The 25,941-nt window shown below is 45.4% G+C and overlaps 3 protein-coding genes across 7 annotated transcripts in view; all 3 read right to left on the reverse strand.

The window, feature by feature from the left end:
* Positions 1–2,780: 2,780 nt before the first annotated feature.
* LOC106656727 (serine/threonine-protein phosphatase 4 regulatory subunit 4-like) lies at positions 2,781–14,256 on the reverse strand. Of its 2 annotated transcripts, none has more exons than XM_014377850.2 (9): positions 13,719–14,256; positions 11,798–12,048; positions 11,538–11,718; positions 11,105–11,454; positions 9,956–11,028; positions 9,010–9,136; positions 8,717–8,914; positions 8,573–8,627; positions 2,781–7,783 (listed from the first exon to the last, which is right to left on the reverse strand). In XM_014377850.2, exons 1-9 carry the CDS (start codon positions 13,769–13,771, stop codon positions 6,268–6,270), a joined length of 3,804 nt encoding a protein of 1,267 aa, XP_014233336.1. In that variant the 5' UTR covers positions 13,772–14,256; the 3' UTR covers positions 2,781–6,267. The 2 variants fall into 2 exon arrangements, with proteins under 2 accessions (XP_014233336.1, XP_014233335.1); XM_014377849.2 differs by having other exon boundaries at positions 8,573–8,645.
* A 1,147-nt stretch (positions 14,257–15,403) lies between these two features.
* LOC106656658 (60S ribosomal protein L35-like) lies at positions 15,404–16,374 on the reverse strand. The gene is made up of 3 exons (XM_014377731.1): positions 16,263–16,374; positions 15,744–15,880; positions 15,404–15,657 (listed from the first exon to the last, which is right to left on the reverse strand). The coding sequence occupies exons 1-3, from the start codon at positions 16,263–16,265 to the stop codon at positions 15,426–15,428; spliced, it is 372 nt and encodes a 123-aa protein (XP_014233217.1). The 5' UTR covers positions 16,266–16,374; the 3' UTR covers positions 15,404–15,425.
* Positions 16,375–16,935: 561 nt separating this feature from the next.
* LOC106656724 (rho GTPase-activating protein 20-like) overlaps positions 16,936–25,941 on the reverse strand; it is a 106,039-nt gene continuing 97,033 nt past the window's right edge. For 2 of the 4 annotated variants that reach the window (XM_023463216.1, XM_014377845.2), the window contains 6 exons: positions 22,631–22,873; positions 20,912–21,372; positions 20,686–20,812; positions 19,938–20,599; positions 19,554–19,852; positions 16,936–19,456 (listed from right to left, as the gene is read on the reverse strand). In XM_023463216.1, the coding sequence (XP_023318984.1) occupies positions 18,297–19,456; positions 19,554–19,852; positions 19,938–20,599; positions 20,686–20,812; positions 20,912–21,372; positions 22,631–22,873 (2,952 nt within the window). In that variant the 3' untranslated portion in view covers positions 16,936–18,296. The remainder of the gene's footprint in view (positions 19,457–19,553; positions 19,853–19,937; positions 20,600–20,685; positions 20,813–20,911; positions 21,373–22,630; positions 22,874–25,941) is intronic. The other 2 variants (XM_023463222.1, XM_023463220.1) reach the window with 2 other exon arrangements.

The following is a 25,941-nucleotide window of genomic DNA, read 5'->3' on the forward strand; positions in this document are numbered from 1 at the left end:
AGCGCGTTGTATTCTGTATAAGCGAAAATATAAAGCAGTCTTTAAAATTCCCTTTTCCAGTCTTTTACCTTTTCACTCGTAAATATAATGCTTGTGCTTCGACCTCGTTCGTTTCATATAGGCTGTGCTGTGTTATCAATTAAGCTTTTTTTTGTACAGATTTTTTCAAATGCACTTTCGTAGTACTTAAAAAATTGGCATTTCTACTTAACCCGTTTCGGGCCAAACGGACGAAATTTTTGTTATTTTTTCATTCGCTGTAAACTCTGTGAAAAAATTATGTGAGAAAGATCAGGATAGCCATAACCGACGTAAAATTTTATGAACTTTTCGAATCCGGCGTCAGAATTGTCAAAAAAGTTGATGTGTAAAAGTTATGAACAATTAAACAATAAAAAACACGATTTTTTGAAAAAAAATTTGATTTGATCCGAATTTTCGAGTCGAAACAGACTTGCTCTATAGGTCTAACACGTTTTTTTTGCGTCCATGGGGTGTAGACTTAAAAGTCCAATAGTTACGATGTCGAAATTTAACATGGCGGACACGAAAATGGCACTTCGTAGAAAAAAACCGTATATGAACGTAGTCAATTTTTTTATATGTCAACCAAGCGCCTAGGAAAAAAACTTTATTGTTATTATTGTTAATTATTGTTTAATTGTTCATAACTTTTACACATCAACTTTTTTGACAATTCTGACGCCAGATTCGAAAAGTTCATAAAATTTTACGTCGGTTATGACTATTCTGATATTTCCCACATAATTTTTTCACATAGTTTACAGTGAGTGAAAAAATAACTAAAATTTTGTCCGTTTGGCCCGAAACGGGTTATGTAAGATTTGGCTTTTACATTTATTTTTTAAGTTTTGTACATTTACCGAAATAGTTATTACGTTTTTATTTGAATCGTTGTATTTTAATTAGTTTATAATGATACTTTTAATTATGGCTGAAAAAAACAAAGAGTACTTTTATTGACACAATAATGTTATATAGACTTACGTGCTTTTTTATTACCTCTCTTGATCAGGCTTTCTCATACCTAATTCTCTCGAATATTGACTTTATTAAGACTTTGAATATCATATTCATTGCGTATGAGTATTTAAACGTATTGCATACGTGTGCACGTACCTGAACGACAAAGAATTTTTTTGCAAGCCTAAAAAACGAATAGAAAAAAAAGAGAAACATTGCAAAGTACTTTTAAAACGTTAAAAGAGTTTTCAAAACATATCGATTGTAATCGCGTGTACCTAAAAAAGAAGTGAAAGAATTAATACGCAGTTCGATTTGTAATCAATAGCTCTTCGACTGAAGCGTTTATTCTATCCATTCAAGAAGAGACAGAGACCATGGCCAAAGTCTCGCTTAAAAAAAGAAAAGTTTTATTATACCAGTAAAACTAGTGTACGGGTAGTAGGGAAGCTGAGAAAGGTGCCAAAGAATATTCATCTATTCGAACTTCCTCTCTTCTTCGTAAAAGTTCAAGCAAAAGTTTTGCCTCTCGGTAGATTCTACGGAAATTCATTGAACTCGAAACGGAAACTTGATGGGTTCGTGAAAGGCATATTTTAAATTTTTCAGTTTTTACGCTTGCCCGTGCGTCATAATGCGAACTGCAGCATTATTTGTTCTCATCGTCGAAATACTTGAGATTTAGTATTTTTTCATCGACACGACTGAGACGTATGAAAAACAGTTTCACTTTTGAATACTTTGTTCATAATCATCTATTTATCGATGTTCATTGTTGTGCTCGTAGAACATGTATGCGACACACTGTTTTAAATTGCACTCGATATTTCTAACTTTGCTATGAAAAATGTAAAACTCGTCAGTGTTGAGTGTCAGTTAGGTCGTGCCATTTATAAATTTTTATTAGCAAAGCAAAGTTGGAACATTAATTTTATGTAAAAATAAATTTATAGGTGTGGTTGCGTGAGACTGTTGACTGGAGAGGATACGAGTTAAATCTTATTAGAAAACTTCTTTGTGTGTTTTACTCGTGATCGTTTCGTTCGTTGCGCGACGTTTCACTCGAAAACGAAGATAAATTTGAAATTTCAAAGAGCGCAGACTTAACAGGAATAAAAGTATTAATAGTATATAACGTATTAATGTAAGACTTGCGAAAACCAGCGTTTTAATATTGCTTATTTTCGAAAGATTTTTCTATTGTCAAATCGATAAAACAAAAAAACAGATGACTATTGTCACAAAAAACATTTTAAAGTAATTAACGAAGAAAAAACGAATCATATTAACTAATAAGTCTGTCTAAAAAATGGAGCTTATATTCAATAACCGGGCCAAGTGTTACAACGCACTTAATCTTATAAATAAATGTAAAACATATACGAAGAATAAGGAAACTTGAACTTTTAAAGCAAAAACCAAGACTTTTAAAAAAGGCACAAAAATACGGTCTACCGCGAGTACCTCGATTTTTTTTGGTACGAGGTCAAAATCCAAGTCATTTTTAGAGCAAAGAAAAAACTCATTACATAGATGAGGCATAACTAATTCACATAAATTCTAAGTTTTTCTATTACGATACGAAAAGATGAAGAAAAATGAGCAAATAAATATATTTAAAATATACAATTATCATGTAACATATATAATAAGTAACTTGAAAAATTATACGCAAACTGTAGTATCTCAAGTCTTAATTGGAAACAGTAGTTGAATAAAGATTATGAAAAAATCTTACCTGTTGTCTTTTTCTTTACTCGAGGAGGGAAATTATTAAAATAACATAGCACTTTTTCTTAATGAATGAAAATAATTTATTATGTACGTAGTTCTGATTTATAAGTTTTCAAGATCAGAGAATGAAATAAATAGCATTCATTTACCCATCCACGCAAAGAGGCGTTCAAACAATGTGTATATATTTATAAGTGACAGGCCATCCAGTGATTAACTGAACTTATACTTTTTTCGTATGTGTATATATAGATTTCATCGACAGGCTCCATCAATGAGCTTATTTTTATATATATTATTATTTATTTATCATTATAATTATTATTGTTTTTGTTGTTTTTTTATTACGATTAAAAATGAGTTTTTTTTCATCGCTTCAAGAAGAATGTCATTTTCTCGTTGATACATCGTTACGTAGCATGTACAATGTTGCAGTTTCAATTTTTTCTGTTTCTAATAGATTTTTTTCTCCCTTATAATCTGGCACAGAATAATTTCTATTAATACATTTTCAATTTAAATTCTTAACCGTACCCTTATATACATAATCTTGTTGTAGATCTATATAAAAATAAAGCGCAGTATTCAAAGCATACGACTTTGCAGGTGCAGTGCACGTTTAATATGCATATAGCACATGCACTTGCACGCGTGCAAAGTTCAACGTATACATTTATAATTTTCCGTCATCTTCGTCGTCGTCATCGTCGTATGTATATGTAAATCTTTTCTCTAGATTACACGATTATTATATTTTTATTTTTTATTTTTATTTGCGCAAACGAGAGCATCGATCCGAAGATTTAAGCAAAAAAATGCGTGTGTACTTCTATATTCCCTATTTTATTTAGTTATTTTTCTTTCTAAGACAGATTTTTATTTTTCTTTCGTGTATTATGTGCATTGCTCTAATTTTAATTTGGAAGCGATCGTATAATTTTTATTTATCGAAGCTACAGCGAAAAGTTTCGCTATAAATACACTATACAATCGTATATTTGCACTTCTTGAATGCCTATTTTATAATTTATGTACCAGCTTAATCTTCTCCGCAGTTTTTTTTTCTTATAAAAATAACAACCGTCGTGTGTAACTAAATGCAACGCTAGACATCACATTAGAGAATCTAACCATTGCTTCTTTCAAGGCAAACTTTTTGAAATTTCAATTTAGAGATTATGCACGTATGAGCTATAGCTGAAAAAAGAACGTCGCCCATATAGTACAGGAGTATTGAAGAGTTGTATGCAGTATATAAAAATAATAAAAAGTACTCGTAAGTGTTTTTTCAAAATAAATCGTTTCAACAAAGACGAAAGATATTTAAACACAACTATCTCTTATTGTGCTGTGCACTGCCGGTGAATTAGCTGCACCCAGCCCAGCCAGGTTTGTCTTCTCTTAATAAATGGTCGGTTTTTTGCCAGGTGATAGAGGCAAAAGAGTTCGTATTTGCTTGACAGTACACGTCTTTTTTCTTTGAAAGAAACCTCTCTACGCGCTCGCACGATTCTGCAAAAGCACACAGAAAAAAATCATACGCGGAGCAAAAACAACATTTAAACTTGTTAATATATCGCATTTAAAGTGTTGTTTGTGTTAAACATCTTTGGTAAATTTTTTCGTCGCATAGCAAATTGGTGTTAGCGAAGTATACATATCAAACGTAAAATTATTCGTAGCGCTCCGTCAAAAACCAATATCGTTATACATATAGCTTTTTTGGTATATATCTACGTATGATAAGCCTGCGATCCACGCATACAACAGTGGCTTCGATTTGTGTTTTTTTTTCTTCGTCGGTAAAGTTATTTTCAAAATCTCGAACATCGAGTTTATTCGTTGAGTCACACAATACAGACACACGCGACTCTCTGCGTCGCTTTTAAACTTTAGGTACAATAACAGAACATTACAAGGTGAAAATGCAACCGCTGAATAAGTTAACAACTAAGTGAGTATTATTATTAAATTCTATGTCTCACACGAACAAGCACAGCTTATTGTTTATACATGTATGCGTGTATGTTTATGTAGTACTAAGTGTTGTATATATTTATACTTTTTTTTATATTTCTGTAATACAATTAATTTTCGTCTAGCAAAATGATTTTCACTACATTTGATCATCCTATCATTGGAAAATATCAAATTACCTCTATCTGGCCTCTTTTATTTTGCCATGATTTACTCGTTCGCGCAGCAAACATTCATTCTTCGATTCTTATACTTTTTTTTATACAGAAAAACGCGTTGTGTATAACTATACATATGTTGCTTTATACAAGTCTTAATTGGAAATTCTGAAAATTTACTTATTTATAGTGTAAAACCAGCACTTTACCAAACTATCTAACAGTCTTCCTCGATGAAAAGCCCGCAGCGCAGCTTTCGTCGCACAGTAGCTTGACATTATTTAACGCAGGCCAGCTTCGAGAGCTTTTTCTTAAATACATATGAAAAAACAGCGTAACTTGGGCCATTCGCATTGAAAAAGTTGAGAAAAATGTGGAAAATCGAATTACACTGCTCAAACGATATTACAATGCCCGCAATGAGATTTGACACATTGGTTATTTTTAAACAAATATACCCTGCGAGTTGTCGAAAATAACGCACTAATAACAAACAATCACAGGTCGGAACAATTTTGTTTTTTCTGTACTTCTTTTTACTCTTTTTCTCGCTCTTTTGCTCAGCGCTTGGATCAATGTAGCTTTCCGAACGCCAGAAAAAAAGTACGTCGTACGCACGTATCGTAAAAATGCATCGTCATCGAATCCTACGTTATACATATTTTTATTTTTTCATTTATTTATAGTTCTGGAACGACAAACGTCTATATCTGCTCAGCTATAGATATAATAAATTATTTATACGATGTACACAACTTTTCTCCTTACTAAAAACAACGACGATTTTCAGGCACAATAGAGAGAGAGAGACACACAAAAGATATCTCGCAATCGTTTGTTTTCTTCTCCCTCGCACGAGTCACGACGCAGCAGAAAGAGAGACAGATGCGTGCGATCTTTTTGCAGGCGAAAAAGCTCGAGCTCGAGTGTGCGGAGAGTTAGATAGACATCATCGGCTAGTACTCGAGCTTTTCAGCGCTCTCGGCTACGAAAGCCACGATACGTTATAATATGTATAACAACAAAGAAACGAGAGAAAAACGATAGTCAAAATCATCGCTGCTAAATAATAATATTATCCACGTGCTTTTTGACGTTTTTGTTGAAAAAAAAAAAGGAACGACACGACTGCATGCGCGTAAATCGAACTAGCAGCAGCAGCAGCACGAGTATACGTGCCAGCAATGTTCCCGTTAATAAAACTTGTAAATATAGCAAAATCGCTCGATCGTGTTTCCGAAAACGCTCGCATAGGTCAGGTCGCAGTGTAAAAAAATCTTGTCCCGAGATTCGCACGGATACACGTGTATACGGTATCGAGATGAGAGAGATATGTGTCGGAGGAGCTTGCGAACACAGAGCGGCGAGTTCAGTCACCCTTGGCCGACGACGACGGCTGGTGCTACTTCTGCTGTCAGAACTTGTCGCAGAGCTTCTCGACCTCCTCGTCGCTCGAGCGGAACCTGCGCAGCCTGCGGTCCTGCGAGCTCGCGACGAATGCCGCCGCCTCCCCGGCCGCGCCCGAGGACGAGGACGTCGACGAGGAGGAGGCTGCTCCACCGGAGCCCCCGTACGAGCTCGACACTATGACCTTGGCGAAGAGGTCCGACTCGAGGCGGATGGGGCTGGAGGTGCGCGTCACCGGGGCAGTCCTGCTGCCGCCCTGCAAGCTGCGCACGGGTATCTTGCTGAGGTTGCCCTGGTTGTGATTGATGTCGAGGGTGGCCAGGCGGCGCAGGGCTCGGCCGTTTCCCCCGGCGGCCCCCGCTACCGCCGAGGAGGCGTGACCGCTGCTGCCGCCACTGCTGCCGAACTCGGGCATCTCGTTGTAGCGCTTGAACTTGAGCTTGCTGAGCTCCTTGGGGCTGGGCAGCTTGATGGTGTAGTTGACGGTGTGCCGGCGGTCGCGGGCCTTGTCGCTCTTGGATCTGGCGTCGAGGCTGCTGGCCTTGGAGGAGCCCCGGCCGGACTCGTCGTAGCGCGTCGACGAGGAGGATCGGCCGTTCGAGCCGAGGCCCCCCAATTGGTCGGCGGCACCGACGGCGGAGCTCGACGGCTTGGTGCTCTCCTCGTAGTCGATGGAGAAGCGCTTGGCCGCGCCGAAGCCGAAGGCCTTGCCGGTGGCGCTGCTACTCTTGGCTTCGCTGCTTGGTTCTTGGCGGCTGCTGCTGCTGCTACTGCTGGCACTGCTGGAGCTGCTCTGGGGGAAGGCCGTGACGCTGCGACGTATCATCCGGTCGCCGCTTAGCCGATTGTTGCGATAAATGATGTCCTGGAGGTTGGGTATCTTGGCGCTGGCCTGGGCCGTGGCCAGCTGCGAGGGTATGCGTATGCCGGCGTCGACCATGAACTCGTCGTCGACCAGCGGCATCTCGGGCATCGAGCTGAAGGCCCAGTGCGGATTGTAGTGCGAGTGCAGCTCGGCCATGGCGTATTTGCCGCTGCTGAAGCTGCTGCTGCCGCTGCGACTGCTCGGGTAGTCGAGCTGATGCTGCCAGTTGGTCGCGTCCGAGACCCGCGACAGGTACGACGATCTGCCGTAATCGTGTTGTTGCTGCTGCTGTTTATTGCTCCCGAAGAGATTCGTCGTTCTGAGGTAGTTGGATCCGTTGAGGCAGGAGCAGTGCTGCTGCTGCTGTTGCTGTTGTTGCTGCTGGGACGAGGACGAGGACGAGGCGTCGATCGAGGACTGCGAGTGGTAGCTGCTCGAGGCCGACGACGGAACGAAGGAGCGACTGGCGTAGGAGGGCCGCTCCGACAGCTCGTAACAGCTGCACTGGACCTTCTGGGGCTGGTAGTCGTAGGCCGAGCCGGCCGAGGACGGGCTGTTCGAGCGCTGGCCCCGCTCCCAGTTGCTGCTGGCCGTCTGCTGCTGCTGCGACTGCGACTGCTGACCGGCGAGTCTCGGCCAGTTCTCGTTGTTGGACGTGCTGCGTGAATCAATTTTATATCATTGGCTGTCGTTTCACTCGAAATTTTTACCCCTCGTGCACATGCTTCTCTCGTATGGGCGGTGCAGGCTTCTTTATATGGACGCATGAACTATACGGAGTGAGCGTGACTTGGCGAGTGAGTGATCGTGCCGGCGGGTTGCGAGGCTCTGGGAAAACATGCGCTAGAGACTGCGGCTACTCTGGACTGCTCTTGGATAGCCGCGCGTGCGGGACGAGCTCGAGAGCTCGAGGAGTTTCGTGCACATTTATGGGTCGACGATGTAATGACATTCGCGCGACCCGTAAATAAGTACGCAGCTGCAACTATGATTATTTCTATATGATTATACGATACAAAGTGGCATTCACAACACTCGAGTAAGCATTTAATATGAGTAGTGGATTTGTCCAAGTAAAGGCGTGCTATTGCGTGAATCAATTAGAGTTAAGCAAGGTGATGAATGTGCGAGTAAGCTCATGAGCTATGTTACAACAACGAGCTATACTACGAACATTGAGCTTGTAACGTAAAATAAATAAGTTTTCAATGCTGAACGCGCTACACTCAACTCTTCTCGGGGCAAGACTATTTTTTGCGCATCTGTGTGCAGCTAAAGTTAAAGTTTTAAATTGTTAAAAATGGACTCGCCACGATATGTATTTTTGCGAGTCTACAAAAATCATAGCTCGCAGATAAATACAGTGCGAAAATAAAGCGTAGCGCGTTCACTGGCGAAAAATTACTCGCGAAACAAGGTATACCGAGTAAATAAAAAATAAACTTACGTGGCTCTGGCCGTGGAGTCGCTCGAAGAGTCGCGGCTACTCCTCAGGGCGTTCTCTGTGAACAAACGCGAATCTTTGCTCGAAAGTCAATGGAGCGATCTGTATTCCCCCCGTGCGACTAAACCCGCGCCGCAATATACTTACGTCTGACGAGCGGCGGCCTGCCCGAACGAGTCGTCGTTGGCTGTGCGCTCGAAGCCGATTTGAGGGCCGAGTCGTGCTGCTGCTGCAGCTGGTTGGCCTTGTTGTTGCCGGCGATGATGGACGCTCGCTGGTTCACGGCCAGGGGGCCGCCGCCGCCGCCGCCTTCGCTCGACACGTTGGCCGATCGTTTGCTGCCCGCTACATAAGCGGCATCGACGAACGTCGTAGAAGCAATTAAAAACGTCGCGATGAGTCAACGAAATTTTAGAGCAGAAATATTAGAGAATACTCACCGAGCAACGATGGCTTCTTCATGAGAGTCTCCATGAGGGCCGGATTGCTCATGTCGATCATGGCCTCGAGCCGCTTCTCCTCCTCGTACTTCTTGGCGTCCTCCGGGTCGTACTTGTGCATCAGCATCTGCATCAGGATGAAAAATATCTCCATGAGCAGCCTCAAAAGGGCTTTCAATTGGTCGAAAACCATTACCATTATCGTTATACTAGAGACGAGCTTGCACCACACACTACGCGCGTCGGCTATAACCAGACTGTCACTACTCGCGTCTCTTTCTCAATAGAAAGAATTATATTTTCGAATAATTTGACTGCTAGCCCCCCTCCTACCACTACCATAGCGAGCTGCTTTTTTCTTTTTTTAAATCGCGTGCCGACTCATCGACGAGGCAGTGGGGGGGCAGAGCCGCCGGCCGAGTCAAAATCAACGCGCCAAAAGTAATTCCGCGTAAAAAAAATTTGTCAGTAAAAAAGTTTTTAAAACTTGATGTTTCGGTATGTTTTGAAAAGTTCAGAAATGGGAATTGCAACGTGGCAATCACCTACATTTTTAAAACATTTCCGAACATTCTTTAAAATATTCTAAACTTTTCCTAAGTTTCTAAAAAATTAAAAAAATTGTATTGTACAAGTGCGATATAACAAATATGTTTTTTTATGAAGCTGCGGAGAACAAATATGTTGTAATCCGAACTAATTTTATAGAGACTGAATAAAAATCCAATTGATTATTCAAATTTTTTTAATTTTTTAGAAACTTAGGAAAAGTTTAGAATATTTTAAAAAATGTTCGGAAATGTTTTAAAAATGTAGGTGATTGCGACGTTGCAATTTCCATTTCTGAACTTTTCAAAACATACTGAAACATCAAGTTTTGAAATCCTTTTTACTTTCAAATTTTTTTTACACAGGTTAAGCTGAAGAAGACAAAAAAAAAACTCACGCTCTGATTGTCGGCGCGCAGCTGAATCTGCTCCATGTGTCGCATGGCCTCCATGAGGGCGCAATTGACGTCGCGGCACTTCTCGGCGTTGAGCAGCTTGGCCACCACAGCCTCGAGGCCGGCCAGCAGCTTCTTGTCCTGGGGCAGCCTCAGCATGGCCTTGATCTGGGGCAGCAGCGTGACGAGCTTCATGCGCACGTTGGGCACCGGGTCGTCGGCCAGCGACAGCAGATCCGCGCAAAAGTGCTCCTTGAAGTAGCTCGCCGAGAAGAGCTTGGCGGCCTGCAGCATCGTGTGTATGTAGTTCATGCGCACGTAGCAGTGGCTGGACTTGCAGAGCTCGCGCCTCAGCTGGCTGCGTATCTCCGCGCGGTACTGCGACTTGAGATTGTAGCGCAGCAGCTGCAGCAGTGTGCGGCCCGCCGCCAGCCGCACGGGCTGAGGCCTCGAGTGCAGGATGCGCTTGAAGCAGACCGGCACGAGGTAGCTGTAGCAAAAGTCGCTCGACAGGTACTTGGGCCCGATCCGCTCGAGCTGGCTGAACAGGCCCACGGAGAGCCGCCAGCGTTTCGACAGCGACAGCTCGGCCTCGCACTTGAGCAGCGACTTGCCCAGCTCGATCGTGTGCATCTCGCTCGACTCGCTCCCAATGAGCTGGTGCTGCTGCAGCTGCTCCAGGCTCTCGTCCAGGTGCTCGAGCAGGCCCTCGAGCACCTCCTCCCTATCGTCCTTGAGCAGGCGCAGCAGCTCGTTGCGCACGAGGCCGCACTTGGCGCCGAGGATCTTGACGACCTCGTGGAAGCCCAGGCCGATCGAGCGACGCACCAGGAAGTGCGAGTCGTAGGCCAGCTGGCGAAAGGTCGGCACGAGGATGGCCGCCCCGGCACCGCTGCCCTCGGCCCCCGAACCGCTCGCGAACAAGAACATGGCGGGTATGTTCCAGGCGCAGCTGCGTCGGCAGTCCAGCAGTCGGTCGTTCAGCAGGTTCGGGGGCTTCGCGGGGTCCGACTGCATCTGCGCCAGCTGCATGTAGTACTTGAGGAACCAGGCCTTGTCCGCCGCCGTTATGTGGGCTGCAACCGGGTATGACGTTGATAATTATAAACGGGACCAATTTAAAAAGTAAGTATAGCATCGTGTAAGACTCACGCTCGAGACCCAGGGCAAACTTGCCAAACTCCTTGGCGATGACGCAGAGCAGCGGATTGTCGGGCTTGACGGCCTTCTCGCAGGTGAGCTTGACCAGCGGCAGAATGATGTCCTTGATGGTGTCGGAGGGCAGCAGAAAGACGATCTCGCCCACGGTACGGACGGCCGCCAGCTTCACGTTGCTCTGCTCGTCGTTGACCATCTCGATGACGAGGGAGAGCAGCTTGGACGAGTCCTCGTTGCTCAGGCCCTTGACCAGCAGATGCAGCTGCAGACACATGCAGGCCCGCACGTCGTTGTTCGTGTCTCGGCATAGCGACTGCACGGCAGGCAGGATTTCGTCCCTGAGCCTGCGGGGACACGAACGAACGAATTGTTTTGGACGAGCCTGATCGCAATTGGCCTTGAATTGCGGAACACGGTGTATACTTACGAGGCCGGATCGAGGCGGGTGGCGAGCTTGCCCAGCAGTTGGCACGAGGTCATCCGCGTGTTGACGCTCTGCGACGACTGGGCCCCGGCCTGGGCGATCGGCAGCACTTTGCGCTTGAAGTGCTCCAGCGGCAGGGCCTCGATCGCGTCGAGGGTCGTCTCCAGCCAGGCGTTGGCGATATCTGCCAAACAGAATTATTATTAGCTTCGTTAGCGGGAAGGGGAGAGAAAAGATCGCTTCGTTATATATAAATGACGCACTTGGCTCGCGACTGTCGAGAGAGCCGAGCACGATCGGCAACAAGTGCTCGGCGAAGAAGGCATGGCTGCATAATCGCTGATCGAGGATCTGGCGGAAGATGAGCGAGGCCGCCACGTGGATCTCGGCCGCGGCGCCCGGCAGCAGCTGCTGGATCTTGGGCAGCACGTGATTGACGCACAGCTGCACATCCTCGCTCAGCAGTTGCGGCAGAGTCTCGATCACGTTCAGCTTCTGGATCTCGCTGCCTTTCCTGCGGACGCACACGATCATCGAGCGGCGGTAAGATACTTTGGCTTTTTGGAGCGTCATCGTCGGAGCGCGTCCAAGCATCCGACTCGACGGCCGACTAGCTAGCTACTGGACGAGATTAAAGCCCGGAGAAAAGCTCGCGATGCATCCGTGTATGTGCAGTGCTTGTGTGTCGCGTTGCACGTGCAGTTGGTCAGTTAGCGGCGGCTTGACCTTCGCACGCGCTACAACGTGTGGGTGCATAGGTAGCTATCGGCGGCGCGCGGCTTTAATTCACTTGCGTCACGACGGTATTTAAAAGGAAACAAAAAGACACCGCTATATTGACGAGGAATTGTAATATAATATATTAAAAGTACAAACACGCCGAGTGTATTTTCGGACGATATTACATATGTACCCCCTTCGCTATAGCGACAGTAATAGCGATACGCGACAAGTGATACTCGGGGCTCGAGTCAAGGCCCGATAACAACCCTTTTTCCTTTCTCGTAATTACATCGAGGCAGGCACACGTGCGTGTCTTTTACTACGGCATACGCCCTATCTAACGTACGACACACGTGACACACAAATGGCAAATCGAGAAGAAAATATCGACCGACTGTCCATATAAGCACACATAGATAGATAGCTAAAAGCTCGTTTGCTTCTTGCTCTTTTACTCGTGTTTTAGTCGTTTTGCTGGCTGGCGGCGATCGATACGCGGCTATTATACATCTTGAGAGAATTCGCAGTTATGTAAGCTCGAGTGCTCGAAGTCTGCGAGCGGATGATTATTACGGAAGCTCGAGTCGCGAAAAGAGCCGCGCAAGAGAGAGAGAAAGACCGATGCATGATAGGTGATGTGTCAGCTGCGGGACAAATCTATAATAGCTCGGCGCTGAAAGTTTAATGCCGCGCGACTGATCGAGGCCGCCGCACTTACTCGGCGATTTTCACTCGCAAAACGTCAAAAGAGAGCCAGTCGATTATTCGATGTTAAAGAATGGGATATATGGCGATGTTAAAGTAATTCAACGAACGCAAGCTCGAAGATATAAGCGGACGCGGCGGCGGGTGTAATCGAACGGAGATCCCTTGCCACGTTCCCATTCATACATCGGGGGGCTCCATTCATGACACCCAGCTGCACCTGTATACAGGTGCATATAACGTCGCTCGAGCCTCCGCGCGAATTCGCGGACTTTTTTTTACCCATCGATGCATCGATATAGCTCGATAAAAGTCTCATTTAAACGAGCTTTCGCCGATTGACTTGCCCATAGAGAACCAAAGAGAAAGAAGGACACGTATACGCAACGAGGGCCGCACGCAACTCCGCAATCCGTCGTGTATACGCCCGTACGCGTGTGCAGTGCTATATACAGTACGCGATAAACAGCTCGACTACTGGCGCTGAAAGCTCGAGTAAGAGTGAGAGAGAGAGAGCCGAGTAGGCGACGATCGAGACGCGAGGCAGTGGTGCAGGCGCCGTTGTGCGCGGGCGCGGGTGGCTATATACATTAACTCATCGTGCACAGAGAGCTCCTACTGCTAACGAAGTAACTGCCATTTAGCTGTAGATTTGCCATTACGATTGTCGTATGATTCGAACAATTAGCGTACGATTAAAACGATCAATCCGTGCGGCTCGATCGACGTGTTGTCGACTTGCGGCGCTATACTTACACCTTGAGCTCGAGTTCGAAGGCTGACCCTTCAATGTCTTCGTTCGGCCACATCGCGGCGGGGACGAAGCAACATTTTAGATCGACTGCCCATGCGACGATTTGTTGTGTATCCTTGGAGTCGTGTTCGAGCTTTTGCACTGGTTATAGCTGGACTCGATCAACAGATGCGAGCGACAAACTCGACGCACTCGACAGCAGCAGTAGAAGAAAAAAAAATAAATAATAAACTCGAGGCTAGGTACTCGCCCGCGCGCACCCACACTTCTATCGTCGACACCAGTAGACCAAGAGCAATGGAGAAGCGACGAACACGGCAGCGCACTCGGGAGGAAAGAAAAAAGCTCTGGCACTGCTGCTGCTGCTGCTACTGCTGCTGGCGTCGACTGGCCAAGTTCTCTCTCTCTCGCTCTCGTGATGTGCTGCGGGTTAAAAGCTAGCGCGAGGCACACAGGTGGTGCCTACTACTATCTGCGCTGCCACTACTGCCGTGTACAGCTGCCACTGCTCGCGCGTCGATAACGATCCTATATATAACACACGTTCGCAGGCGTACGCACGCGATCGCGCATATAAACGACGCAACTCGCAGCAGCAGCTCTCGGCCGAGCTTTAGCTTTGGCTTTTAGCGTTGGCCGCACTCACACCGACACCACCACCACCCCCACGAGCACACTGCCACGGCGCGTCACACGGACGACGAGCTCGATGCGGCTGCTGCTAGTTCCGTCGCTCCTTTCTGTCTCGCGAGTATCTCTTCTGCGCAAGCTCGCTCGACTTTCCGTCTTTCGCAACACCGAGCTTGCGCGAGCCCTTACACCAAATCCTATTTCAAATTACGGCTCTTTCGGTTACGACTTGCCCCGCGTGCGAGGAGACAATTCATTTGGTGGAACGCGACTCGCCGCTGACGCGTGAGAGGATAATCGGTTGTCTATTTGCAGGCGTTATAGGCTTGCTTTATACGATTGCTAATAATGGAGGAGAGTCGGATTCGGAATTTTTTAATGTACCTTTCTGAAAATACCGTTTTTTGTATTGCCATTGATTCATCTCTTTTTCATCTTCTCCTTTTCGATGTATCCTCGTTTTCTCGCAAATTCCAAAATGATATTTTCAATTAAATCTTTTCTACTGACTTACCACACGTTATGAAAATTCATTGGCTATAAAGCGATTCATATGAGTATAAAAAAATAGTCACTTGTCAAATTGCAAGTGTATCAACTTGCTTTAAAATTTCCAATTAGTTGACATGTTTCAATATACCAAGTTCCTCTAATCTCTATGTATACACAGAAAGCACCCTTTCTTTATTGCCATTATTGATTCATCACTTCCTTTTTACAAATATACAATTTAATTATAGCATCCAGAATTAAATAGCACAACAGCTAAGTTTTATACTGATTTGTCACTAGAGAATCGATACACTATAATAATGAAAATGGAAATTTTAATTTTTTTTAAATAAATCATGTTTTAAAATCTATTTGTTAATAGTACTGCAATAAAAAGTATTTAAAAACCTATGAGTACTTTTAAAAAAATGAAAGTTATTGTGGCAAAAACAAACATTAAAAAAATCTTAATAAACATTATACCTGATTACTAATTTTTTTTCAAGCTCTATCCATAGATAAAATAACAGGTTGGAGGTTGCAAATGTAATCAACTCAAAAAAAGTAAATTTCAACGTTTATTTAACTTAGATTTTCAAAGCATAATTTCTTTTTGGGAAAGCAGAGTTCTTGCGAATCTCTTTCATTGTTTTGCGGCTAGCTTGATGTGGGGTCAACTGCCTGCGGATAGCCCTTGTCTTCTTTGGTCTCAAGTCAAGAGGCTTGTATTTCTTGTTTTTGAATAATAAGCGAAGGTTTTCCTTCTGCTTCTGATTCATAACAATGTATGTGCGAGCGATAGCCTTCCTTACATCACGGCTATAAATAAAAAAAGTGGCGTAAGTGCTGATCTACATAACAATTAGGATGTTATTAATAATATGAAAAGATTAGAGTATGCTTACATCCTTGCAATTTTGCTGGCGGCTCCCCCAGTAACCTTAGCTACTCTCAAGTTCATCAGCTCCGTCTGGAGCTCAGCAACTCCCTTCAGGAGCTCTTTCTTGTCCTTCTTGCGAAGGTCGGCACATCTGACTTTCACCTAACAAAAAATAGAAATGTGTTTTATTAATAAAAATAATAAAAAAATGATTTTTTTTTTCAGCTTTTAAGTATGATAAAGTTATATGGCGATTAGATAATTAACGTCACTAGAATGCATCCCGAGGGTTCTGCAAAACGAGATTTTCACTCCTTTTTATTAACAAAATTGAAACTTTCAGTAGCAATAGTATCTAAACTAAATAGTGTCTACACGTGTTTTCTGGATGCCGAGATTTGCACTTGTCTTTAAAAACAAAGTTAAAAAATTTTCAGCCGCAATCAGTGACTAAAATACTTATATCACACATTTGACTTATTCTACGATAAATTTCCTATCTTCAATTCTCTATCACTATAATTTTCACATTTTTTTCTCTTACCATGTTGAAAGGATGTTTTCACACTACAAAAAGAAATTTTAGGTTAATCGCACTTGCGGCCTGATGATGTCGAAGACTCCAACGAACCACTCCTCGAGGCCACTTCTCTGCTTCTGCGTCACATGCAAACTACGCATGCTCATTGGCGGGAATTTGGACAATTTCGAATTCTGTGATGTGTGCACAAATGAGTGTGTGGGATGGTTGAGAAAATTGTTAAGCAAGTAGATTTCAATTAATTGTTTCTAACATTCTTAAATTTGTTGATAAAACGCTAAAAGGACCTTGCGACACGAAAAAAATGTTAAAATTTCTAACGTTCAGAAGCGACATTGCTTAAATAATAATTTTTCCCTTATAACTTGAAATAATTTTTTGATTTTCTATTGGAAATTAATCAAGTGATATTCCATTAGGGTTATTCATCTCTCTAATGAAACGTTAAAAGAATGTTAAAAAATTCAGAAAAAAGCACCGCTGGCTCAACAAAATCGATAGTAATTTAACATTTTTTTTCTTTTCATTACAGTTCACTACGTTAGTATATAATATTTTATCTTGAATTTTTTCAGTAGAGGTATTTTTGGCATCACTCGAGAAATTGATATTTTTTCAGTTAAATAATCAAGTACTGAAAGTAATAAGATAGGAATAAAAACCACGAGTAATCGTGTGTATAAAATAAGAAATATATTTATATTTTTGATAGTATTGTCATATAATTTTAATTATGTATAGATATTTATTTGCGTTGTATAACGATGTGTAGTTTCACGTTTACAAATTCAACGATATAAAAGATAATATTTACAAAATGTTTTCATTCAAATAGTTAACCGTAAATTAATTTTTTTATATATTTAACATAAAATATATTTAATTCTAAGAGATGATTTGTCTGACTTACAAACTTACATTCATAAGGTCATATATTCATGTGACATTTTTTTAAGTCTAGAAAAGTATTTAATTAGTAATCTACGTAATACGTAAAAATCAAATGAGTTAATGTTACATCGTAATGTTTTTTTGCGCGAAGATTCGTTATAAAGATGATCAATGCAAATGCATAAATCGATGCATTCGAGTAGCCAAAATGAGCATAATTGACATTTTTCGAGTTAGATGAGCGATTGTCTTCGTAAATTTTTATTAAAAAAAAAAATCTTCGGTATCGCTACGAATCATTCATCAATATATGTTAATCGTGTTTTACTCACACTGTTGAGTACAATGAAAGGTCGTTAGGGAAAAATATTGCAGCCAATTGAAAAAATGACTGTTGCTGCAAAGTAACTTTTTAACAATTTGGTCATTAATTGCAGAGCATTGCAATCGGTCGCAAATATTTACAATGTACATTAACGGCCCTTCAAAGTCTCACATGGTTTTCTCAACTCAATCAAAAGCAGTCGTACGTCATATTCTGTACAAACGCATAATCATAATCGGGAGAAAAATGCATTAATGTGTGTACTTAATCAGGGAAATATTAAAATAATAACAGTAAACATTTTCTTTTTCAATCTCTCAGATCGATTCAGCCATTTAACACACAAACACACTCATTATAAAAATTCACACTTCTTACGAGTATAATTTTAATAATTAATATAATATATTGAACAACTCTTTATACAAAGCCATTAGATTTTGTTCTATCGCAATATGGAAGCACCCTGAATCACTGCATAACAAAAAAATTAATAATATTTAACGTCGCAAGTACATCAACTCGTGTAAATTAACAAGAACAACAACAAAAGGCTTATTCCTGCAATCGTGAACAATCGCACGTTACGTGTTTGGAGAAAAAAGCGCGCTTGGCGATCGAGACAGACGTACAAAGTCGATTCGTTCGTGAACGAAGCTGGCTGCTACTTGGCAATTCCGTCTGTCTTCTTTTATCGTGTTAAGATATTTCGACTAGGATTTGGTCAGAATTCGTGACCTTTGTGTTTGTGTCAACGGTGAGAGAGAGCGAACGAGTTGAGCAGAACTGGATTGATTTCCACCGGCGTCTCTCGATCTTGCTCAGACGTAGCTCTCGTCGTCGACGATCGATCGGGAGTATCGGGTGGCGTGTCGGCTTGCGACTGGTACTCTGGGCTGGGGCGGTGGACGATACGGTGGCGGCGGTGGCAGAGATCTCGACCTCGAGGCTATTTTGTGTCTGTCCTCGAAGTTCATGTGTACGGGGGGCAGATGACGCAGCCGCGGCGGCAGTGGCGGTGGCGGCGGCGGCGTCTCCGTCCAGGACGCCTCGTGCGACGAGCCGTTGCTCTCCTCCGCGTCCTCCTCGTCGTAGACGTCGATGGCCTCCGCCTGTTTGAACGTGTAAATGTCTCGAGAGCCGTACATGTCGCTGATCATGTCTCGATTGCCGTAAATACTGTTGTCGGGCTTGACGGACGAGTAGAACTCGTAGCGCTCGGATCTCGTGCTCTCCTTGTTGATGTACAGCTCGCTGCGGACCTTTTTGAATTTGGCGTCGGCGCGGTAGCTGTCGTTGCTCGAATTCGGCGACTCTCTGTTCACGTAGATTTCGGACTTGACCTTTTTGAACTCTCCGCCGAATCGGTCCTTCTTGATTTGCTCGTAGGTGACGTTTCCGTCGTTGCAATTGGTCGTCAGCGACGTGTCGGCTTCGTTCTTGTCGCTGGCTTTCACATAGATTTCTTTGCGATTTTCCATGTGCTCTTTGTTGTCCGACTGTCGATGATAGTACAGGTCCTCCTTGCGTTGCTGTTGCTGCTGCTGCTGCTGCTGTTGTTGCTGTTGCTGTTGCTGCTCGTGCTCGTGTTTGGTTCTGGGCGCCCGCTTGAGATGCACCCTCAGCCAATCCTGTCTCTGGAAATTTGGATTGGGGCTCGGGTGCTCGCCGGTCAGGCCATTCTGCAAGAGCTGCGCGCTACTCGTCGTGTACCTGTCCTCCCACTGATTCTGGTAAACTCTCACGTAGGTCTTGTTGCCGACCGCGACTATGGAGGCGGGCTTGTCGAGGTCCTTGGACAGGGGCGATTTCTCGTAGCTCGAGCTCGAGGCGTTGACGGTGGAGTCCTCGGAGCCGACCGGCGATTCGGGTATGAAGAGCTGGCAGTCGGACAGCGTGAGGCCGGAGTCGCGCGACAGCGACATGTGGTCCTTGCGCGGCGGCTCCGTCAGATCGAGGCTGTCGAGCGAAAGCCCACCTGCTGCAAGAAAAGCTAATTAGTTGCCAAGATCGGTCGTTTCGTCCCTCTGGGGATCGGCAGAAACCGGGGGGATCGAGTGGAAATGGAGTTAACTCACAGTGTAGGCTGTCGGTGCTCTCCTCGGCGCCGCTGTCGCTGCGCTCCTCGCCCAGCAGCTGGACGACGCCCTCGCCGAAGAGCAGCTCGCAGTTGCGTATGAGCATCTCCGTGAGGGTGGGTATGGCTCGGCTCTGGTTGACCGTCGGGCTCGGCGACCAGAGCAGACTCGGGCCGCAGCAGACGCCGAGGTTGCTCGCGCACATGAGATTGTGCTTGGCCCGCCTGGCTATGTGGTGCAGCACGCAGACCAGGTGCGACAGGAGACTGTAGTTGGCCTTGGGCAGTCGGTCCAGTATGCTGCAAAAAAAAAAGAAACGGTATGCGTTAAATTTCAGAAAAGTGGCGACGAGTCGAGAGTGAGAAGCGTTATGGATTCACGTACCTTTTGATAGTCTGTAAGGGATCGGGGGCCTCGAGACTGGCCATCCAGAGGGGAAAGAGGTGGGAGGTGAGCAGCGGATCGGGCAGCGACCTCAAAAAGTCCTTGAGGAGAGCCGCCACCGCGATCACGGGTGCCTCCTCGAGGGAGCTCGTGTCGCCCGTCGACTCGATCTGGTCGCGCAGCTCGCGGACTATCCTCACGTTGGCGGACTTGCGGAAGATGCCCTGGGTGAAGGGGCCCTTGGCGAAGAGCTGCTGCAGCATGACGAGCACCGGCTTGGGCAGGCCGTTCTCGTCGAGGCGCGACAGATTGACGCCGAACACCGAGGGATTGAGGGACAGCGAGCGGCGCAGCAGGCCGCTGATCTTGGACTTGTTCTTCTTGGCCGGCGACTTGAGCACGGGCCGGAGGATGAAGTGGCAGGTGTCGTGGCCGCTCTTGTTGCAGTGCTCGAGGTCGAAGCCCTCCTCGCTCGACAGTATGTGCCGGAGATTCGACAGCTTGATGGCGAAGGGCCGCTCGTGGCCGACGAGCGGATAGGGCGCCTCCTCGTGGCAGGTGCGCGCCCACAGCTGGAAGGGCCCCTGCAGGTCGAGCAGTCGCTGGGCCTCGTTCAGGCAGTGGGCCGCCGTGTCCTCCGAGTTTACCGCGATTTTCTTGCACTGAACAACATAGATGCCCAGTTTAGTTTATTTTGCTTTCGAAGCTTCGCAATTCGCTTTTATAGGAGCTCTAAAGTACTACTCACGTATTCGGTGTTGTTCTCCGTGTCGTGGTAGACCACTTGGATATTGGTCTGCTTTGGCTCTTTGGTACTCTCCTTGCGCACGAGTTCGGTCAACTTGTTCCACCAGAGATCCCGACCCGCCGCGGTCCTGTGTCGAAACACAAATTTTACGAGTTAACTCAAGTTATTATATTGGGCAAAAGAGGAACGATAAAAAAAAAAGTAAGAAGAAGATGGGCAAACTCACGTAAAAGTCGCGACGACGTTGGTGGTGGGCCAGCCCAGCACGAAGCTCGTCTCCTGGGACTTGTTGGTCTCGGCCACCTCGTCGATGTGATTGACCGTGAGCCAGAGCTCGCTCATGCGCACGGCCTGCTTGAGCTTGTAGCTGTTGTTGCCCCGCGACTTGCCGATCAACAGCAGGTCCGTGAAGAGAAACATGTGGCGGTCCTGCGACTGCACGCCCGTCGTGAACGTCACCGGCGTCTCGAGGAGGAAGCTCCGTGGCGAGGACGACTTTGGCCTCGTGTTGGCGGCGACCTTCTGCGCGGCCAACGCGTCGCTGGGGCTACTGCCCATGAGCGGACTCGAGGAGCCGCTGCCTATGAGGTTGAGGGCCTTCTGGGAGAGCGCCCGGGGCAGTCTGCCGTTGGCGTTGGTCCCGCTGCTGCCGGAGCTGCCTCGTTTTCGCACCACGTTCTTCGGCTTCTGGAACGAATGCCATTCGTGCGATTACATTTTCCATCGATATAATATATATGGCGTATTCAATTAGTCGATTAAAAAAAAACAAATAATAATAAAAGCAAGACTATATAAGATCGGCGTAAGTAAAGACGAAAGTACAGAGAGGGGGATATAACAAAGCTCGCTTCGCTAACGGTTCGCTGCGAAATTCCAGCCTCGCTCACAACAGAGACGTCCTTTTATTTTTCCGCAGAAATTCCAGTCTTTTGTCCCTTTATTTTATATTTATACACGACTGTCAAATCGAAATTTACCGTCGCTCGATTGCGTACAGGTATAGGTATATATACGTCTCGGCGGTACTGGCAGTTTTCTCGTGCATCTTTCTCGTGCTAGAGAGCATCATCGGGTGCCAAGCCAGCAGCAGCGAGTAAGATAATGAAGCGAGAGTCACGCCAGCAGCTTCCGTATGTTCTTGAGCGCGAGATTTATTTTCCAGTCAACGGACGCGCGCGCGACTCGATTCCGGAGAAAACTGGCGACGCGACACTCGACGGAGAGAGAGACAGAGAGAGAAAGAAAGAGAGAGACGAATGCGCCGTGTGTACGAGAGCTTACGACGCAGCGCCGGCAGTCCTGCGTCATTTACGCAATGCCGACGTCGCCTGTGCCGCCACCACCGTGTAGTGGTGTCCTGTGTCTTCTTTTGACGCGTCCTTGCCACTTTTTTTTCTCTTTCTCTCCGTATTTTCGCTCTTTTTTCGCAAATACTTTTATACATTTCACAATTGCGTGTGCTTAATAATACGCTTGTTTTGCGCGATCATGTGTGTGTGTGTGTGTGTTTATGTGTGTTTGTGCACGTGTGCAATTTGGCATCGTGTAATAGGTCGGCGGCACGAATCGCATTGTGCGTCCTTATGGCTAATTATCGATGACGCGCGCGCGGGACTACTCGCTGCGCGACGAAAAAAGGCTGCACGGAAAGCAGAAAAATCCAAGGATTAATCGAGTGGTAGCGTCGAGTTATATAGCGCCGATCTGGAGCTGGATAAGCCGAGCCGATATACTCGCGTCAATGCGAAAAGACGTCATGGAAATTCTCGCGTTGTCATGCGCGTCTCCGACGTCTAACCCGTGTGTCCTCGTAATAGCTCCAACGCGTATATAGATAAGCCGCAGTTTATCTTGGCTCGTGTTGGTTTCTATACGTAGAGGCTCTTGGACGGAGGGGGCCATAAAACCCGATCTCCGGGGTTGGCTAAAAAGAAGGACCTACCGATGTGAGAACGTCCTGCTCGTGCAATCGCAAATTGTCATTGGGGAAGAGCTCCTGTATGCGGTGGAGATCGCCCTCGAGCTGGCCCCGCTCGAGAACTGCCGCAGCGCTGCTACTGCTGCCATTGTTATTGTTGAGGCTGTTGCCTCCGGCCGGACTGCTGGGGCTGCTGCTCACGGCGTCGCTGGCCAAGTTGCGGGCTTCCTGGCCCAGATACCTCTCGTACTCGGCTAGCCTCTGAACCTGATCGACAAAAAGACAACAAAACTCTTTAGTAAAAGATAATGTTTACGATCGACGTTATAAGATAAAATAATTCTTGCTCGTGTGTGTATGTGAAGGCAATCGAGAACATAAGAAAATATGAGAGAATATAAAAGAGAGAGAGAGAGACCTAATTACGCACGTTTTTTACGCGATTATCGCTCGACGATGAATCATCTCTCGGTCTCTTTGGGATCGCGACTTTGGCGGTGGCAGCGATGATAAATACACGTCGACGCGTGATAAATGACATGGCACGCCGCGAGAGCCGTGCGCGTAACATTGGCTATGCGCGCCAAATAATGCGAAAAATAAAAATATATACTTCGTTATTATGTGCTGCAACGAAACGCCAGCGCACGGCTCGCGGCTCCATAGGAATTTGCGACTTATCGGCAAAACGAGATGATTATCTTTCCGAGTTTTGAACCTTTCCCGCGACTTTATATCTGCCGTATCGAGTGGACGTTTCGGTGCGCGAGTGGTGTATCACTATATTATACGGAATATATAAGCGATGAACGCACACGATATCGCCGCCCACCGACGATGGCATTTTTGGGGTTAGACCGCAAACGTTCAAACATTCGATCCGCAACTACTTCCTGTTGCTGTATTATTATACACTTGCTCGGCTGAGAATCGTAACGGACTGTGCCTCGTCCGTGACCGCCTCGTTAAATTACAATATTCGAGGCTCAATTACGCTGCAGCGAATTACAAAATGGAGACATTACAGAAGTAGAAGTGCACGAAAGAATAGAGAGAGAGAGAGACGAGTCGATCTCTGCGACAATCGCCATTCCTTACGAGAAGTAAAAAATCGATTCGCAAATATACACACGGCACGCGTGAACGAGCGATACGTGTATGATGGCATATAAGTAATAAATATTTAACGATCCGCAGGCAATGAGGAACTACTTTGGGAGCGATCGATACATATAGGCGCTTGTATAAAGTCGCGCGCGTGTACTATTAGCCGAGCGCAGCGCGGCTCTAAGAATCGCGCGCCCAGCCGATTGTCTCGCGATCGCGAGGCGCGCGCGTACACGCACTCTCGTTGTAAACTGGCGCAGCTAGCTCCGACCGACCTCTCTGATATTACGTTTTGTTATATATGTATCGTTGTGCTCGACAGCCAACACTATAACGACTCTTTTGCCGGCCTATTAATTATTACGACGATATACGCAAACGGGCCTGACTCGACCCACACGCTCCAGGATTTATTTAATTAATTCGCATATAATTAGAGCATCGAGTAGCAGCAGCTCGGGTGATATTATTATGAGAATGGACTATTATAGCCGGATGCCGTTGCTGCTGCTCTCGTGCGGTCTTTGAGAAAAATATCGTAATAAACGGCGTTCGGCAGCTATATAGCGACGACGAACCAGCGCACTTGCAGTACTCGCGATCATGAGTCAAGAGCTCTATATACTCACATTATTGCAGTCGGAAGCGTAGCCTTCGTCGAAAAATAAGTCGACGTATTTAATAAACATTTGCGTGTTTGATGAAATGCGCGCTCATTCGCCGATCGTCGCGATCCAAGCAACGACGATCGCTCAATTCTCTTGCGCCAACTGCGCTGAACGATTTTTTGTTTTTTTCACACCGACCGTTGACTTTTGCACTCGACGACGAACAATATTATGTCACGCCAACAGAAGGAGCCGCAGAGTAAACTCGCGATTAAAGTAAACTCGATATACGATCGCGCTCGAGTCCGCGTCGATACTGATTAGCCGCGGCGCGGGCGATCCACTTGGCGCTTCCGCACGCGTGAATTATTGTTTATAACGTACTATATGTAAGTACCTGCGCGTCACCGTGCGAGTTGCAGTTACACCTCGTGTTTAGTCACTCGCACGCGTCCGCGCGCGCTCTAATTGCCACTGCTCTTTTTTGTTGTCGTCGTACTTTTGTTGCTGTCGTTAGCTGCGCACAGTCTCAAATAGATCGAGGATGCTAATTTACAGCTTCCTCGAAAGTGCAAGGAAGAAGATCGGAGGGCTGAGAAATGAGATTCGTTTCACTTGCTTTACGCGTATATATACATGCGCTCGAGGTGTATAAAAACTGGTTCTATATTGCGCGTCGCGCGGCGCAGGGTTGAAAACGTGCAGCGCGCGTCTTTCTGCGTCGTCCTCGTCGACATGTTATCGTTACGCCTCGATCGTCGATAGATTATTCTTACGTTTTTTTTTACTCTGCTCGCGTCCAGCATCGTCAATGGCACGTATTCTCACACACACACACACACACATACAGGATGATGGACCGGTCGATCATCGGAATATGCCACGTTGCTCGTCTCTTCTCTCCTTTCTCGGCTGTTTTATTAGCTAGTACAGAACTTGCTTTTTGTTTTCTCAACAAAGCGACGATTCAATTGCTGGCCAGCATGTAGCATCATAGATTTTCGCCAAAAGATTATCAAATTACGAGATTGCCAGGATGAATTTCGAGCACGAATTTCGACGTTCTTCTCGGATTGATCAATCGATCGGCGAGCATACGTATATCCACGAAGCTCGCGAATTCTCGACAACAATGGTGCATGCTTTTTTCGCGGAAAATCGCGTCGCGTACTTTGTTTGTAAAAATTATAAAGCGTCGTATAAATAAAAGGACGCGCGTGCGCGCCGACCGGTGTGTCGGCCGAGCTAAGCGAGGCGAGTACAAGAAGTATCGTAAACTCAAAATATGCCTGCGTATATATAAGCAAGGTGTAGGTATATTATAATATACACGAGAGCGAGTATATTTACATAATAAAAAAAGCCGGTTATATTATACACATGAACAAGTCGAGGTACGCAGGCTCTGCGCACGAGAGAGGCTAAGAAGAGAAAAAGAGAGTGAGAAAATACTCGAAAAAGAGGAGAAATAAAAAATAATAAACGCTCGACGGTAAATTGACTAGAGATAATATTAGCTGTATAGCCGGCAGGTACTACTATATCTGCCCATATATATACACGCACATAGGCAGGGGTATACATAGAAAAATAAATATATACGTAATATTTTTCGAGAAA

Source organism: Trichogramma pretiosum, unplaced genomic scaffold, assembly GCF_000599845.2.
Source record: "Trichogramma pretiosum strain Unisexual culture from Peru unplaced genomic scaffold, Tpre_2.0 scaffold41, whole genome shotgun sequence".
NCBI lineage: Eukaryota > Metazoa > Arthropoda > Insecta > Hymenoptera > Trichogrammatidae > Trichogramma > Trichogramma pretiosum.